Here is an 18,776-nt window from a genome sequence, read left to right as displayed (position 1 = left end):
TAGCCCTGGAATGTACTTAAAGGAACAATACATGAATTCTATATTTGCTACATCAATAGTACTTCTTCTCATAAGCAGTATGAACAGTAGTTTCTACATGACAGAAAATTTGAGCAAAATATTGGATATCTATACCGATAGCTCATTGACACTGATTGTCACGTGTGAATTTGTAAATTTTTCTCTGGGAATCCTAGGGCTGTTCATACTAATGAATCTGAATGATTACATCCAGACCCGAATTATCAATCTGATTGGATGCCATCAACGAGTACAAATTGTAGGTGGATGATTATTAATTTAAGTTAGCCATCTTACTGGTCATTAATACAGTTGCCATGTCAACCACAAATTTTATTACATTTGTAAACTGCCCATTTTTACAAGACTCCTTTACCAAGGGGGTAATCGCTAGGAATGTAGTTGTTTTTTTAGTTCAGCTTTTTACCATATTCAGCTGTAATTTGATACACCCTGATATTTTAGGTCTCCGCCATAGGCGACTCAAGAGACTTGTCAGATTGGGGAAGCAGATAATTATAGAAATTTAAATAAATTCAATCTTTTCTTATTGCTTCAACAATATCTATTTTTTCATATCATTCTGTAAAGTTGCGAATGTACAATAAAAAGCTCGATTTTAAGTGTTGATGTATAATAATAACTTATTTATTCAGTTCATTTCGTATTTCTGTAATTCTCTTCATATACTCACCCGGATTCCTTATTACTTCTACATCTCGTTTAATCAATTTAATTAGAATCTGTCTTTCCCGTAATAACTGAAGCTGGTAATCGACATCTGTAAAAGTACTCCTGAGATATGTCTTTCTAACCTCGGATGATCTGCTTCTGCGAGTGGGGCTTTCGAGATGTCTTTTCATATTAGCTGGAGATTTCATGGAATAAAATATTATAAAAATATTTATTATAAAGTTTCAGACGATTTACTCCAACATCGTGATATAAGTTGCAGTCATAGGAGTTGTAGTATGGATTTATATCAAGTTGTGTGAAAAATAGCATTCATCAAGCATATCCATGATAAATTAAAAAATAAGTGAATCATTAAGCACGTAATCCCAGATCAAATGAAAACAAGAGAATCCTTAGAATCATCAGTATTCCATGACGTAGCCCTCTATGAAACCTTAAAAACTTTTTATTGGAAAAATAATTAACCAAAGCTGAGACAAACAAACTCATCGACATGAGTGGAGAGTGTAAATGTCGAAAGTATGTGCAGTTTTCTGAGTATGCTTGGATGGATATCTCATGGATGGCCATAGAATTTAACTACAATATATTCGTGATCCATAGATATTATATTTCAAGAATCATTATGGATTATACAAATTCACAGGGATAATCCATAAAACCAAAAATATTTATGTTTGGAGGGAAAGCTAGTCCATTTTATCACTTTGTATAAAATTAGTTATAAAATGTATGTTTTGAAAAAAAGCTAGCTGCAAGACTTTGAAGATGACTTGCTTGGTCAAAAACTTAATGATATGGCGGTAAACAAGGGTGTTTGTCCATAATCTCTTGTGCATCTATGGCTTAATAACCCTCTTAAGGTTTGTAACCAGATATATAGGATATTTGTGGTGTCTTAAATACTTATTAGGTTTTTACATCCGATGATAGCAATAGCTCGAAATAGATCTATTCTAGCATCTACCATAAATACTATAGAATATCTCTTTATTATGTGTAGCTAATTCACAAGCCTCTGCAGCATACTCGTCACTGATGGTGAGATATATACCAAATATCGAGATACCATCAATTTTAAAGCCCTCTATGACTAATGTGTTTAATTCGTTACAAGAAAAGCTGATTAGAAAGGACTTTCCAGAGTATATCTCCAGAATTCCTGTCGAGGCCATGGACACGAATATCTTAGAAGAATTAAATGAAGTCATTGAAATCACCATTGCAGAGATTGTTAAAAATAATGATCTTCTTCCATTTCTTACAGATAACTTTGGATTTGGAAAGAAAGTAGATTTAAAGAAAATAGAGCTGTTGTTAAAGGGCTACAAGTCAGTAGAAGGGGAATTCTTTTCTGATGAAGCAAAGGATAGCAACAAGGAACCATATGAAAGCCAATTTAATGATTTCAAAACGGCTTCTGGTAAATGTATAAAGCTACAACCTGATGATGGATCCAAGCCAATTCAGAATAAAGCCAGTAAAAGCCAAGGCAAGACATCTCATGATGGTAAATCAAACAATGTGCCAGAAGACATCCTGGAAAAGATCAGGAATGAAATTGTGGAGCGAGATTGTAAACTTTCCTGGGACGATATAGTCGGCTTGGAGTTAGTGAAGAAGACTATAAACGAAATAGTACTGTGGCCTATGATGAGACCGGATATTTTTACTGGACTTAGAGGACCACCTAAAGGATTATTACTCTTTGGGCCACCTGGTACTGGAAAAACAATGATAGGCAAGTGTATTGCGAGCCAATGCAATGCTACATTCTTCTCAATCAGTGCTAGTTCGCTGACTAGTAAGTATGTTGGTGAAGGAGAGAAGATGGTCAGGGGATTGTTTCATGTAGCCAGGGAGAATAGTCCATCAGTAATATTTATTGATGAAATAGACTCCCTACTATCACAGAGATCAGACAACGAAAACGAGGGGAGTCGCAGAATTAAGACAGAGTTTTTAGTCCAGTTTGATGGAGCAAAGGTGGACGACAAGGACAATATATTGATTATAGGGGCCACCAACAGACCCCATGAAATTGATGAAGCAGCCAGAAGAAGATTGGTGAAGAGAATATATGTTCCATTACCTGAAAGTAATGCAAGAAAAGCAATGATTTCACATTTATTGAAGTCGTACAAGAATTCTATAGGGAACTCAGAGTTAGAATGCATTTCAGAACTGACAAATGGATATTCTGGATCAGATATATTTAATTTATGCCGAGAAGCCACCTTAGAACCACTCAGAGAGATTGATGATATCAGCTTGTTTAATCCTGATGATGTGAGGAGTATTACATTCGAAGATTTCCAAAGTGCTGCACAACAAATTCGAAAGAGTGTTTCCAAGGATGATCTCCGCCTATACGATATATGGAACAAGGATTATGGATCCATGCAAACAGAAATAAACTAGCATTTCCGATGTATTGATTTAATAAATTGTACATTTCAGCAGACAGGAATGTTTTGTATAGATTCAAATAACCCCGTACAATACATCCTTGTAGCAGATGTTCTCAGCAGAGACTACATTTAAAAAGTAAAACTTCCTTTTTGACAACCTCCCATAGATTAAATATTGATGTTCTGCCAATATTCCATCATACTTTACAAGACAGAATGCGGTGGAATCATATCCATAGTATAAGCCATGTGATCTTTTATACAGTATATTTATGAAAAAGGGCAATATTATATCCAATTTCGTCGAGACGAGAAAGTTAAAACAATATTGGGTTTTGGCTTCGATAATCGATGTTTCACATAGTATAATATCATCTTCTGTCATAGATAGTGACGACCTGTCCGATACAATATATGAATCAAGCAAGGTATTCTGATTTGTACAAGATATACATAGACTACATTTGTGTTCGGCTACGCTGGTTTGGTTAGTTATCGTATGCATAGTTGGTTCATTTATATGCGAGTGAATAGAACTATCAACAGCAAATATAGAATTATTATCTACCGCACATTGATTTTCACCGGCCTGAATGGCCATTCTGTTGTTTAACGAATTTCCCCTATTGTGATCTATTAAAATTATTGATTCATCTTGGCTGCTGTCTGGAAATTCTGATTGATCTTCTTCATATATAAAAGAGAGTTTAAGTTTCTTATGGGGAATGGTGAAAGAGTTGGTATCTAAAATATTGGTTGAGTTGCTTTGATTGCACATGGGATCAGATATTTCTACTTTTTCCTCATCTTCACTTTTAAATTCTTTAATCTCTACAAATTCATCAAAGACAAAGGATTCTGATGAGTAGTTTTCTATAATTTCATTGATGGAATCTGAGCTCGAGTCGTAAGATTCCACACACTTTATACAATTAAAATCAGGATATTCCATCAATTCAAAGCTTGAAGATGTTAAATCGTCAGTGTCTTCAACCATAACACTTGTCAGTGCTGCTTTCAGACAAGAGGGATATTGTTTTTCAAAATACTTCATTTGTGGGGAGAATGTGAAGGCTGAAAGAAATAACTCGCATTTTAATTTTCAAAACATGATTGCTTCCCTTAACAACATTCTAAACAAGCACAACCATACTAAATACTCTTTATTCCTCTAATCTCAATCTTGGGGCGATATTCATAGCCATCAACTCTTGAATCAACAGCTTGAAGGCGTATGGAATCTGAATCTTGGAAATCTCATTTTGGTTGGAACAGCCCCTACACTCCATAATCTCTGCTCCTGCAATAGCAAACAGCCCACATCTATCACAGATATATGATGTATATGCATCCGATACATCCATAAGTCTTTCCTTTAGAAATGCGGATGCTCCATGGGAAATTATACAATCCCTTTCCATCTCTCCAAACCTGAGTCCTCCATCTCTTGATCTACCCTCTACTGGTTGTCGTGTTAATACTTGTAGGGCTCCTCTGGCTCTTGCATGAATCTTGTCATCAACCATATGCTTCAATCTCTGGTAATAGGTCGGGCCAATAAATATCTGTGCCCTCAGCTTATACCCTGTCATCCCATTGTGCATCACCTCAAAGCCTTTCGAGTGATAATTGAATTTCTTCAACCTCTCTGTGATTTCATCAACTGTTACATTATTAAAGGGAGTTGCATCTCCTTCCTCTCCTGAAAGGGCTGATACTTTCCCCAGAAGGCATTCTATAAGATGGCCAATGGTCATTCTGGACGGGATAGCATGTGGATTGATGATAATGTCTGGAATAAGTCCGTCTGCCGTAAACGGCATGTCTTCCTGACGCAATGTTATTCCAACCGTACCCTTCTGGGCATGTCTACTCGCAAACTTATCTCCCATCTGTGGAGTTCGAGTTGATCGTATTTTAACCTTAACAAATTTATACCCATCCTTCGTAGTTAAGACCACATTGTCAACAACGCCCACCTCCGTCCTCTTCATCACTGTTGAGGCATCCCTATTGATGTAGAATGGATTGTCCTTGGTCGACTTTTCTCCATCCAAGATTGGTGATATCTTTCCCAAAAGAACATCATCTCCAGTCACTGGTATTCCAGGATATATTAGCCCATCATCCCCCAACTTTTCATAATTACAATTTTTTGGTCTAAAAACATTGGTTCTGTCTATTTTTGCAAACACCTCGGTAATTCCTGGCCTGGTCATCTTCTCCTGATCAGAATATGTTCTATAGAGAAACGATCTAAAAAGTCCACGGTCGATGGAGCTCTGGTTCATAATTATAGAATCCTCCTGATTATAGCCCGAATAGCATGCAATAGCCACAATACAGTTTTGCCCTGCAGGCAGCTCCTTGAATTTCAAATAATCCATGGAACGGGTAGTGCATAGTGGCTTCTGTGGATAGAACAAAATATTGGAGAGTGTGTCCATTCGATTCGGAAAGTTCGTCGCATAGATCCCCATCGCTTGCTTACCCATGGCGCTTTGGTAGGTGTTTCTGGGTGATGGATTGTGAGTGGGGAATGGAATAGTAGATGCTGTAATTCCTAATATTACTGCTGGATGGATTTCACAGTGCGTATATCTATTTGATGTGTTCTCCAAATCACCCAACTCCATTGCAATCAAACTGACCTGCTCCTCTTCCACATCCAAAAACTCTATCTTCCCTTGCTTGATCAAATCATCCCATTTCATTTTGATATCTACCAATTTCAAAACATCCCCGCTTGTAACAAGGAGTTTGTTGTTTTCTACAATAAAAAGAGGACGACATGGTCTACCAGAATCGGAATTGATTTTGATTTCATCCTCCTTAATATCATGGACTATGCTCACTTCAAACTCAATTTCTTCTGACCTTCTTAATCTCCTCAATACATTCACAAGTTCGGTAGGCTGATGGTGAATACCCATCCAGACTCCATTCACAATAACTTTTGTCCCTTCTACTCGATTGATTTCTTCCAACCTCTCCACACCACACTCCTCCAGGATTTCAACAATTGGCTGAGAGGCAGTACCCACAGAGATATAAGCCATTAGGGAGAGATTCTTCACCAAACCACAAGCATGTCCTTCCGGAGTTTCTGCTGGACATATCATTCCCCAGTGTGTATTGTGCAACTGTCTAGGGGTTGCTAGTTTTCCATCCTTTTCAATAGGTGTGTTTACACGTCTTAGATGGCTTAGTGTAGAGACAAAATTGTATCTATTTAACACTTGTGCCACACCCGCTCTTGACTTCATGGCACGAGACTGATCCCCCCAATTTCCTGTTGCAAGTGCATATCTAAATCCTGATGTAATAATACTGCTCTTAAGTCCAATTGCAATATTGAATTCTCTACCATTTTCTATGCACTTCTGCATATGCTTTGCAGTCTCTGAAACCATCTTCTTAAATAGAGACTTAAACAGCCCAGATAGTAGTGCTCCAGACAGGTCCATTCTCTTCTTTCCATAGTGATCCCTGTCATCAACCTCTCTTTTCTTCAACACTACACTCAGGGTTTTATTGATCATATATCCTAAAAAGTATGCCTTCTTGGTTTCACAAAACTCATGAGACCCAATATGCGGTAAAAACTCCCTTGCCAGAATGGTTTTGGCAAATTGAATTCTTTTTTCCTGTGAAGAACCAACAGGGGCACTTCTTTTTCCAACAAAATCCAGGGCTGACTGCTGGTCTTGAATTGCAGAGGCCTCTTCCAAAGATGCTATCAAGAAACTATTGATCCCCTCATCATTGGTGAAATTTATATGGTTGATGATTTCCTTGTCCGACAAAAAACCCAGTGCCCTATACACTACCATAACTGGAATGTCCTGCTTACAAAGTGGTAAACTGGCACGGATAACCTTTGGAGACTTGAGAATTTTCATTGAAAAGGGAGATGGTGTACTCGAACCCTTTTCTGGCACACTTCTGATTTCAGAGAAGTGTGTATATGGAGCAGGCTGGGATTTCTTAAAGACGTGAACTGTATTACATGCCATCCTCTCTTGGGCAACAATTACCTTTTCGCCTCCAGAAACTATAAAATACCCCCCTTGATCATATGGACATTCCCCTACCCTGATAATGTCCTTTTCATTCAATCCGTTGAGGACGCAACAGGATGATTTCACCATGATTGGAAGATATCCAAACTCTATTTTCGAAAATCTCTGCTCCTCAATATCACCAAATTCGTTTTCGAGGGTTTTGGTCAAATCAATCTTCAGCTCACAAGCATATGTGAGATCACGAATTCTAGCTTCATTGGGGAAGATGGATAGAACCCTACCATCACTCTCCTTGTAGATTGGTGGTTTGGAGACATATATCTGCCCAAAACTGAGGGTCATTTTTCTGAGAGACGTCACACCAGCTGTTGGGGTGCTCTGAACGATGATCTGGGAATTTTCATCTATGACTTCCTGCATCTTGCTTTTAACGAATTGATCGAAGGAATCCAGCTGTTGTTTAACTAGACCATTCTGCTCGAAGAACGAGGTGATTATTGACCATTTATCGTCTTTGCTCAAATTTACATCCATAGAATTCTTAGTATCAAGCATGGGGAATAAAAATTTGTGGAAATAAGAGATGGGATTTTAAAAGAGGGAAACCTATAGTAGTGGTTGGAGCGTAGGGATTGAGTGATTTCTTCAAGAGAGATCTTGTGTCGTAAATACAAATTACTTCGATATGTTTATGTATATATTCGTGTTTGTTTAATCTGTCTAGCCCATGACAGATAATTCCCTTGCCAGAGATGCAAATCAGAACCCAGTCGATAGAAGAAGACAAGCCGACCCTAAGTCTATGATTTCAGACCAGTATGAAGTGGCCATGAAGTATTCTAAAATCCCAATTCGCCGGTTTAGAAAGGAAACGGTAGATATAGCGACGGTGTCAGGTCAGCCTCTTAAAATCAAGATGTATGTTGCAAGAGATTGAAATATGCTGAAGTTCATGATGGATAATAGAAATAAATGTACATTTACGGTCAAATATGCTTTCAGAATTAATTGTTTACTATCTATCGCCAACAGTATATAACAGTATTATGCCACATAGGTATTACTATATCAATTTATACAATGAAAATATTAATTCTATTTCTCAAAACTCCACCCCTCTAAATGGATTACTACAATCCTGATCTGATACTGGCAAATGAAGAAACATTGAATGTAGAATTTGAAGTGAAAATAAGAAACAGCGATTTGAATCTTTATGTTAAGCGAGGCGGGAACCAATTTGAAATGCCCTTTTTTGCAATTGAGTTTTTATTGGAAAATGGGCACTGTAAAGTTGCAGATAGACCGTTGCTAAGGATTCAGAATGATCTAGATGCAGAAGCATCGCTTGTTAATCTGAACTCTAGACACTTCTACACCATAAATCAGCATTTCGAAGATAAAGAATATCTTGCCAGTATATTCTTTCAGAGAATTGGAGTGTTTCATAGATTGATAATAAAGGACGAGTTTTCAGAGGATGATGTGTGCTTAATGAGTTATGAGGAGAGGCGCTTGATACTTGATGCAAGAAAGAGTTATAGGAGATTTGTGGAATATGGCAAAGAAAGTAGAAGTGATCTATAGGTTAACTAATCAGTGCTTCATGACCCAACTCTATTGTTGTTAAGATCCTTCACTAAGATTATAAAAACAGCAAGTAAATAAAAAATTAAAACTATATAATAGATATCATTTGGCCGTTGTCCTCCCATGTAACTATAATGTGGGATGTTTTGCAGATTATAAATACACATCCTTTGTAACAATTTATTTATCTTAACAGGAAATACAGTATTAATAGGATTACAAATCCAATTACTGCATAGATCTTGTATTGCTCCATCTTTGCATCCATTTTCATCTTATGCACCTTTCTAGACATTTCCTTGGTTTCTATATTCAAACTATCCGCCAGCTCTTTAAGATTATTTATACTCTCTCCCCGATTAATTAATGTGTCTAAATTCTCTATAAGTACTCCATGGGCCTCATTCAATTCGTGCTGCCCAGTAGAGAGACTCATCTTCCTATTAAAATCGTTGGATATGGATTTGAGGGTGTCATCAAACTCATAATGGGTTGCATTGGCATCTTCAAAATTGTAACTTTTGGCAATTTCTTCCAAGTATCTTCCAATTACTTCAATGTTGGAATGGTTGCTGGCTATGGTTGCATAAATATTGCTTTTTTCTTGTCTAAAGTAAAACACTCTCTTGTTTGTCTTAGAATTTAAATTATAAATTTTTGAATGAGGACTGCTAGATTGCAAAGGAATTGACAGTATTGCCCTTTTCAATTCGTTTAGGATTTCATTGTCCTCAGAAAGAGAAATTCCGGCACGAGAATAACTTCCAGAAAGAATTCTCTTGGAATTTGCATTAATAATTTGTGTATAAAGAATGGTCATGAAGGGGTAAATAACAAAGGTATTCTAGTGGCAGAGTATAACTAGCCATTGTTTACAGGAGCATCTTCTCCAGTAATCCATACATGATCAGATACATCAGCAAAATCAGGGTTTTTCTGTAATCCTTTTTGACCATTCAGATATGGTCTAACTGTATTCTCATGAACCAGGCTATTCTAAAATAACCTAGGTTTTAAATATTATGATTTTTTCAAAAACTAATGATAATTATACAATATGACTGGGCAAATTTCCTGGTTATTTCATTACTGCCATTCCTCACTCTGTTTATTTTTATACAAATTTATGAATTTTCTTATAATATGGGGTATGAATGGGGAAGCAGGGTATGAAACAGATGATATTAAAGAGAATACGACAAATATTGATTTTGATAGTAACTATACCAAAGAAGCACTGCTAAAGTCGAGTGTGAGTGTATCTAAACCATTAAGAAATTCAGAGAAGTTTGGATATCCCGAGAAACCAAAAAGCTCCTTCAAGCTTGATCCTGAAGTGGTAAGCCAAAAGCAACTTACAACGGGAAATGGAGAGAATGGCAGCAAGGATATCTTTTCTCAGGGAGAGGATAGCATTAATACACTTTTACTACAACCTATTAAATATTCCAAAAAGTACGTAAAGCTACTAAAACAGAGAAATCCCAAAGTGGCTAATTTTAAGGGAGATACAGAAGATGGTCGGTTGGAAATGCACAAATATTGCATGACGATGACTGGTAACAACAATAGTGAGTATGCCTTTTATGATAATAACCCTTCAGGAAGAACCTGCCATTTACCTGATAATATGAAATTGCAAATGCCACAAAATTTAAATAACATTTCCAGAAATTTGGAAAATATTTCCAATGCAGGCAACAATAATTTTGACAATGAAGCCTCAGATAATCTGTGCAAAAAATCAGCCAATTCAGCAGAAATTCATGACTTTTTAATTAAACAAGAAAGTTTCAAGCCCATTCAAATCCATCACAGAAAGGAACAGGAGATAGAACATTTAAAGCAAGGAGAAGAAAGAATCCGGACATCAAAGTTTTATTCACCACCAGTGAGAAGATTAACAGACGATAGGCCCATTGGTTTTAAAAAGGATAAAACTTCAAAACCGAAAGATGAAACGGATAGATTTGTAATTATTCCGAAAAATATTCACATTGATAGACGTAAAACATGCATGATCAAAAATATTCCAAATAAGTATACATCAAATAAGCTACAAGAGTTCATAAACCGGACACATTATGGAACTTACGAATTTATATATCTCAGAATGGATTTTGTAAATCAATGTAATGTAGGGTACGCATTCATTAGCTTTGTCAAATTGGATGATCTGGAATCGTTCTATTTTAGAATCCACGGCCATAAGTGGAGTACATTTGGGAGTGAAAAAATAGCACAGCTAACATATGCCAGTATTCAGGGTTTGGACAACCTAATTAAGAGATTCAGGAACAGTTCTATTTTGGAGAAGAATAAAGAGTACAGACCTAAACTATTCTATACACATGGAGGAAACAGAGGCCAGGAGAAGCCATTTGTGGATGCCATAAAGACACAGTATCTTCCAAACACAAATTTCGAACTATAGAAATGCTGATTTAGATATGAATTAAATGGCTGCATATTTATAAAAAGCAATAGAAGGTATGAATAGAAGAAGCCTTTTGATCACTGGAAATGAAAATAAATAAAAGTCTGTGATATTTAATTTTTTACTAGCTGAACATCTATATGATTAATGAAGCTATTAATATATACAAATCTCAGTATGCCTTAGTGATGATACTTGTAGCTTGTATCTCTTGAATGTAGTTTCAGTTACTATACACTTAATCAATGGTTATAACCACAGAGTTAGTACCATTAAAGGGACATCACTCTATACAAAGCTCATTCACTCATGACAACTTCCCTATGCATCATCATTTATATATTTCTTCAGATGTTCAAATACCTCACTTACCCCATTTTTGTTAACAAAGTGTAATCCAAAAGTTTTGTCCCCAACAAGCGTCAGAAATGTGTCTTTAAATTCAACAGATCTAATTTTGGAAATATTAATTTTAAAAACATTTGGCTCTTTTCTGTTGAAAATTATCAGCGATTCCAAACCATCGTTGCTTTGCAAAATATCTTGCCTATTACCCTTTGTAGCACTGCTTGAATCAGATTCCTTTACTTCCATCTCTCTACTTTGCAATTTTCCATTATCCAGGATATATTTCTTTCTATACAAATATACTGTTCCTTCAACATTTAACTTATTCCATTCTTTACCAGTTAATTCATAAACCTGAACCTTCTGCGTTATAAAAAGTGTTTCTAAATAATCTTTATCATGTTTTAGCAAAACTCTATCAATAATTTTATTTTGCAAACCGTTCATTAAGGGGAGATGCATTCAAAAATATAGTAAGTTGGAATTAAGATGGTTAGAATCATTGGCGTGTATATATGGCTATTATAATTCCAATGCTTCATAGAAAAATCACATGTGTTAAAAGTGTGAATATACAATACACCATTGGATAAGATATTGTTTTTGAGCAAATCCTTCTTAGATTTCTTCCAATTTAATTAGAAACTCTGTCCATGATGCTAATATCAACTTCACAACAAATATACCTTCATACGAAGTCATTTAGGGCATATAAATTGGCCTTAGGTTCTCCGAAGCAGTTAATAGAGCTTTTTTGAATTGACCATTATACTAAACTAAGATGGAAACCAGTATTCAATCATAAATGTTTTTATTACTTAAACTACAAAAATTGCATTAAACTGTATCTATAACAAATATCAATCTGAACTGAGCAGCTTGTCAAATGATAAGGTCGAAAACTCCTATTATTAATTTAATTTTTCTTTGTAACCTTCCTTCTTTTATATGAGTGGTCTTCACCATTTCTAGATTTACTGGCATTCTCACCTTTCTTCTTCTCTAAGCCCTTAATGTTTTTTTTATTTTCATGTCCGCCCACACTTGATTTATGCTTATAACTACTACTTTTATTCTTCAATCTATCGTCTTTTTTTATTTTTTCCTTCAAATTAGAAGTATTACTCTTTTCATCTGCTCCAGCAATGTCATCTTTAACTTCATCAGTCCCCATCACCTCACAAACGCTTTGGCCATTTTCATCCACTCTGGAAAGTTTTTGTATCTTCTTGGCTTCGATCTTCTCTCGCTTGATATTATGAATGCTTTTCTTTTTTATAATATAGTCTAGTTTCTGTTGAGCAAAGGCTTTGATGTCCTCATTGGCTATTCTTGGTAATAAACTACTTAAGGAGTCGATATTTGTCTCATTTGAAATTAGTAGCATAAGATATTGGTTGAACATTTCACTGGCTCCTGAATTATAACAGCCATAAAAATGGGAAGATGGAACTCTGTTTTCGATATGCTCCTGGTCTTCTGAATTTAACAGAACTCTATAAAATTGTTCCGATTTGAATTCATCACCACAGTTAATAATAAGCTGCATAGCCATAGTGTAGCCTGTAGGAACCAAAACACACGACCTAATATATGTATTGTACAGCTCGACAGTCTGTGTCTTGTGGGTTGCAATGAACTTTCGAAGCAATGTTTTAATCATCTGCTCTTGGTAGTTAAATTGGCTTAAGAATATTACGTATTTCAGATTGTTGCAGTCGATTAATGGATTATTAAGAAAAATTAGCTCAATGGCCCTCAGTAGATTCTTAAATAGAAGACCTTCTTCTTCACTCATAATTTCTCCATTGTTGACAATTTTCCCCAAAGCTTCATCCAATCTATTTATTTCATTGGAATCATTTAAGGAAACCAAATCAAAATCAGTATCCAAAGGGGGGCAATCCAAAGTCTGGAGTTGAGGTGCGGAGGTATTGTCAGACAGCTCTTCACTCAATGAATGTTCTTGGCAATCCTGTTCATCACCTTGGTCACATTCCCCGGGGCATTTATTCAGGCAACACTCTTCAATTGTCTCTTCCTCATTAACACATCTTTCTATAAATTCATTAACTGCCTCCTCCAAACCTTTTGCAGATTGTAATTTGGAATATTCTTCCAAAAATTCTCCCAATTCAAATATTGGGCATTCTTTAAACAATGAAGCCATCTTCTCAACAATCCTCTCGAGGATGGCTGAAGAGTCTTCACAAGTTCTTCTAAAGAAGAATTCACCGATTGAAATCACAAGTGCATCATCGCTTTTTAGTAAATTGAATAAGTTTTGGTAAAGCTTTTCGTAAAAATCTTCAGAAGCCGAGTGTTTCATGTCAATTTTATAAGCTAAGAAAAAATTCAATAAAATTTCTTCCTGCAAGGACAGTGGAAAATTCATCTTGAAACTAGTCTTCATATTCAGCACTTTAATCTTGGCTAGGAGCTCTTCCGGCTCTCTTCTGTAAAACTTAAATAGAAATGCCATCATACATCTCAACTCATCTACGTTTGGATTTTCTAAATATTTCAGCATTTCTTCATTAATATTCTCCCTTGTGTAAAATATCTTACTTGAAGAGGCACTTAACTTATTTTTTGGTACATTCCTCTGGACTCTTTTAGAAGTCTTACTTGTCAATTTTTTGGATTGTGCATTAACCATTAAGGGGCTAAAAAACCGGAATAAAAAGTAAAACTTTTATAAAATTATAATATTTACACATTCATTTTAAGTTGAAGGTTAATAACACCATTCTAAAGTTTAGATAGTACTATTTCAGTTTCTAACTAATGATTCTGAAGTACACTCTAAGATGACACTTTTGCCAATGAAAGCTTATGGCACATACATATAAAATTAACTGGTGTATTTTCATTAAATTTGGATATCATATGCTCGTGGAATGAACTATATTCCGGTTATTGACCCCATGGATTTGTTTATATTTACATGGAATACACATGGAAGTGTTAAAATCCCACAACTCACCAACATGGCCATAAACATTAGGGATTATGACCTGATAATCTTTTCGTTACAAGAATGTCTGAATACGCCAAAGTATCCGAATATCACAGAATATCGTACAGAAGAATCTATGGGCCCTCTAAAAACAGCTGTTTTTTCAAAAGTTCCATTAAATATTAAATTCATCAGAATTGGGCAGGGCCCATTTCATTTTATTAACAAGGGATTTATTGGAACCTTAATCAACAACACTATTTTGCATATCAACGCACATCTCCTTCCACATGATGAGAATAATAATGGTCGGGTTCAACAAATCGGAGAAATTTTCTCATATCTAAAGGATTGGGTTAGTTTTGAGCAACTTCACACAATAATCCTTTCTGGTGATTTGAATTTTAGGAATAGCTTTGATTCAAAAAACGACCGACTGAATATGGAAGGCGGAAGATTTAGTAATACACAGAGTAAGAGTTTCCTCGAGATATTTCCTTGCTTCCTGGAATCTCAAGTAAACTTTTCACCGACATACAAGTTTTGCAAGGATCAATACAGCAGCAGGCGGACTCCATCTCACTGTGATAGGATTTTTGTTGCTTCTTTAAAAACACCGAAGTTTATCGAATATAATTCTATGCCTGGTGTGAATTTCTCAGATCATAAGCCCGTATACCTTGCGATGAACCTATCTCAAAACAAGGTCAAGGCACAGCTGACACTAGACAAAATGATCTCCGCCCCTGAAAAGTCATCATTTTTTGCCGGTATTTTAACAACAATATATGTTTTTATTGTGGAAAACTGCTGGGTAATATTGTTCTCATTAATAACCCTGGCATACCTATATTATTATAGAATACGAAAAAATCTATAATAAACTGTAAGAATTACTCAAACTTATTTTGTATCTTATTAACCGATAATCATATTTTTCAAGCAACTTTGATAATACCCCATATGTTTGGACAATGTCTACGATTTTAGTAGTTCATTTACATTAAATATATTGCAATACCGTTATAAAAACACTGGCGAATCTTACTGATTAACTTTAATTTATTTTATGGAAATTGAAGTTTCTGGAGTCATTGATTGTTACATTCATTCCTACTTTGTTTTTAAATGTCTGAACTATTATTAAAACATCTGGATTGGTCAAGTTAACTTTGGAGCCCTTTACCGATACAACTATAGGAATAATGGTTGCAAATATCCGTTCCTTGTTATCATTCAATCGGCCTTCATAAAGTATTTTATAGCTTTTGTCCTCGAAAAAAGCTAGTTTTGAGGTGATATAGCTCGTGATCACCTTGGTATCAAAAACAAAGTATATTTCCAAGGGAAGAATTCTTTGAATATTTGAAAAACCAATGTCCAACTTCCGCAGCATTTGTAGAATATCATCGGAAGAAGCCCCAGAAAGGTTTTCCACAATAATGAAACTTTTGTATTCCTCGAGCACTAAGAACATCTTATTCTTATATGATGCAAGTTCTAAACTCAATAGATTCTGAAAATTAGAATCCAAGGACAGATGGATGCTAGCATTGAACAGATGTGAACATTTGGCTACGAATTCCTTGAAGGCTCTTTCTTCTCGATTAATGCTGCAGGATATATAGAAAGCCGATTTCATAGAAAAAGGGGCAAAAAGATTGATACCACGAGTGGGGTTCGAACCCACGCACTCATTCGAGTAACGGATCTTAAGTCCGCCGCCTTAGACCACTCGGCCATCGTGGTTAAATTCCACATTAAATACTATTATCACAGATAAGTTAGTTATTTATTGAATAAAGATTTATTCAAGAGAGTTTTTCATAAATTAATAAGCCACCATATTGCATGTATTCCTTGAGCCATGGGCAATTTATCTTAAGACTGACAAGTATTTCATGCTTTACATTCAATTGTTCTTTTCAATTTGTCAATATGCTGTCGACAACTAAAATCTTTGTAAGTATTTCTTAAGAACTCCTCCGTAAGTCTCTTCGTTGTATCTAGCACATCTCCAAATGTAGACCATGCATGTGTTGATTTTAATATGTACACTTTTGCTTTCACGGCTTCAAATTCCAGCTTGAATAGTTGAGATATGTTATAAATAAAAATATCACCTATATCAACCTCTACTGACAAGTCCATGCCCCTGGACGGTTCAAGAAGTTGTATTACTCTTGTTGTGAACCCTTTAAATTCATCCAAACCCATCTCTTTCGGATGCTTACATTGGTACTCTGCCCCAATTTCAAATAAACTTTCATCTGCTGTATCTTTCATAGCCGAATCTTCACGATTTTCATCTACAAATAATGAGTTCAATTCATTCACAGTATCCAACAAGCCAAACACTTTTTCAATCGAAAACTCAAATCCACAGAAATGGTTAAATGCTAAAATGGCTATGCACATCTTCGAACCATCAAAATTATTCCTCTGGCAATCAAACTCCTTCCCCTTTAGATATGCATTAATTCGCTTGACAAGAAATGCTTGTGATACACCATACTGTTTAGACAGCATCTCAGTATCACAATTTCCATCAACAATATGCCTCTTGACTATGGTTCTCAGTCCCTCATAATTGATTGACTTAGAATTTCCGACCAATGTCCTATATCGAATTCTCATTGCATCCCTCTGCTTTACCAGCTCATATTCAAAATCTTTCCAACAGTGGCCATGCTTTTCAACAAGTTCCATTAATCGCTTGTCATCCTCTTCAGAGAACGTTTGATTGGTCGAGAATGGATGGTAGAGCGTTTCAATACTCTGGTAAACAAATCTGTAGGTGCGAATTTTAAGGACATCTACAATATCACTCAGCAGCTCTTTGATTGGAAAGTCACTGGTGCTCCTGTCCATAAAATAATATTGTATGTCTGCTTCTGTTTTGGAGTTGTGCTTAAGAAATGCGTTCACAGTAGTTTTAATAGTTGCAAGCTCTACATCACTAAATCGGCCATATTTAAACTTAAAGCCATTCTTATTTATCAACTCATGTGCTTTCTTGGCAACAACTGTTGTTCGAGTAATTTTGTTAAAATCTGCAATGGAATATTTGTCTTTCATTGGAATGGGGGGATTTTTTTAAAATAACTACTACATATGATAGAAGATCTAACATCTATTTCAGTAAAGAACCACTGTAATCTCTATATCAAATAAATACACTGAAGAGTACTAACTGCATATGCATGCAGTTGCTTGAAACTGTATAGAAAGATATGGGATCTCCAATAATCATAAAATAAACACCCTCAAGAAAATGTTTAACTAACTGTCGACATCAGGGTTATATACAAAACTACCAACTATGAAGTTAAAATCTGAAACCAATATTAAGACTGCAGCTATTTATTAACTTTATCCATAATCAGTTTCTTTTTGTGCTTATTAAGCTTACAAAGTAATAATACAAAGGCTTTTAAATACTCACAATCTGTGACTTCCCCATTCAAAAACCTTTCGGAAATTTGCCCAACTTTCGACTGATCTTTCAGTAGAATGAATGTTGCTAGGATGATCCCTGATGGGAAATGAAACATTGATGGAATACATAAAGAAGGATCAATCGAGATAAACTCCATATTTCTGTCCAAAAACTCGTAAAGCAACTTGGGATTCACAATTTGAAAGTGTGTTAAAAGCACCTGAAAGATGCAATCTAGACTCTTATTCTGCTCAGTCTTAACATACCTCATCAACTCTTCCAAAAACTTATAAAATTTCTTGCATACAACCAGCTCTTCACCATTACTGGTGGTAAACCCAACAAGGTCGTTGATAAGATCATCTCTCAATGAAGATTCTAAATTTGTATGTCTCAAAAGGCACAAAGTATCATTTAGTTCACTTATCTGCATTTCTACCCTCAGGAAATCACTTGTGGTATTTGCAGATGGTCGAAGCCACTTTTTAGATCTCTTAGCCTGCTTGGCAAATACAATGCTTTTCTCTTTTTTGGTGTCATTGATTGTAAAATCAATCTTCTCACTCTTAAAAATAAGATTGTAATCGATATCTGTTTTATGAAAACTACGTTTTAGGCAATACGAGACATATTCCTTCTCCTTCTCAGTCATAATTGAGCAATCAGCAGTCATGAAGAGGGGTTAAAATTATAATCCAGGCTAACTGGATCATTTATGAAAAAGTACTTCGAAGCTTTGAAATCTCATTATCACTTTGATGTATTTCAGTTTCTCCAGCAACCAATTAAAAACTGGAAATATAGGATAATATATTAAGCATATAAATAAGAGGATATATTTTATTGAATA

The 18,776-nt window shown here is 35.5% G+C and overlaps 2 protein-coding genes, 1 non-coding gene and 1 pseudogene across 3 annotated transcripts; 1 reads left to right on the top strand and 3 right to left on the bottom strand.

The window, feature by feature from the left end:
- The window catches only part of LOC147075349 (uncharacterized), a 248,195-nt pseudogene that overhangs the window by 185,040 nt on the left and 44,379 nt on the right, over positions 1 to 18,776 (bottom strand).
- Positions 1,807 to 3,138, top strand: LOC147075355 (fidgetin-like protein 1). Its single transcript, XM_085942509.1, has one exon. The coding sequence runs from the start codon at positions 1,807 to 1,809 to the stop codon at positions 3,136 to 3,138; it is 1,332 nt and encodes a 443-aa protein (XP_085798635.1).
- Positions 4,292 to 7,687, bottom strand: LOC147075354 (uncharacterized). The gene has a single exon (XM_085942524.1). The coding sequence runs from the start codon at positions 7,685 to 7,687 to the stop codon at positions 4,292 to 4,294; it is 3,396 nt and encodes a 1,131-aa protein (XP_085798650.1).
- On the bottom strand, positions 16,153 to 16,236 carry TRNAL-UAA (transfer RNA leucine (anticodon UAA)). Its single transcript has one exon. It is a non-coding gene; the product is annotated as a tRNA-Leu (tRNA).

The sequence above is a fragment of the Rhyacophila brunnea genome, unplaced genomic scaffold (assembly GCF_057557595.1).
Source record: "Rhyacophila brunnea isolate RB1 unplaced genomic scaffold, BYU_Rbru_1.0 scaffold_149, whole genome shotgun sequence".
Taxonomy (NCBI): domain Eukaryota; kingdom Metazoa; phylum Arthropoda; class Insecta; order Trichoptera; family Rhyacophilidae; genus Rhyacophila; species Rhyacophila brunnea.
Note: the sequence above shows the minus strand (reverse complement) of the source record. Positions and strands in the feature narration are given on the sequence as shown.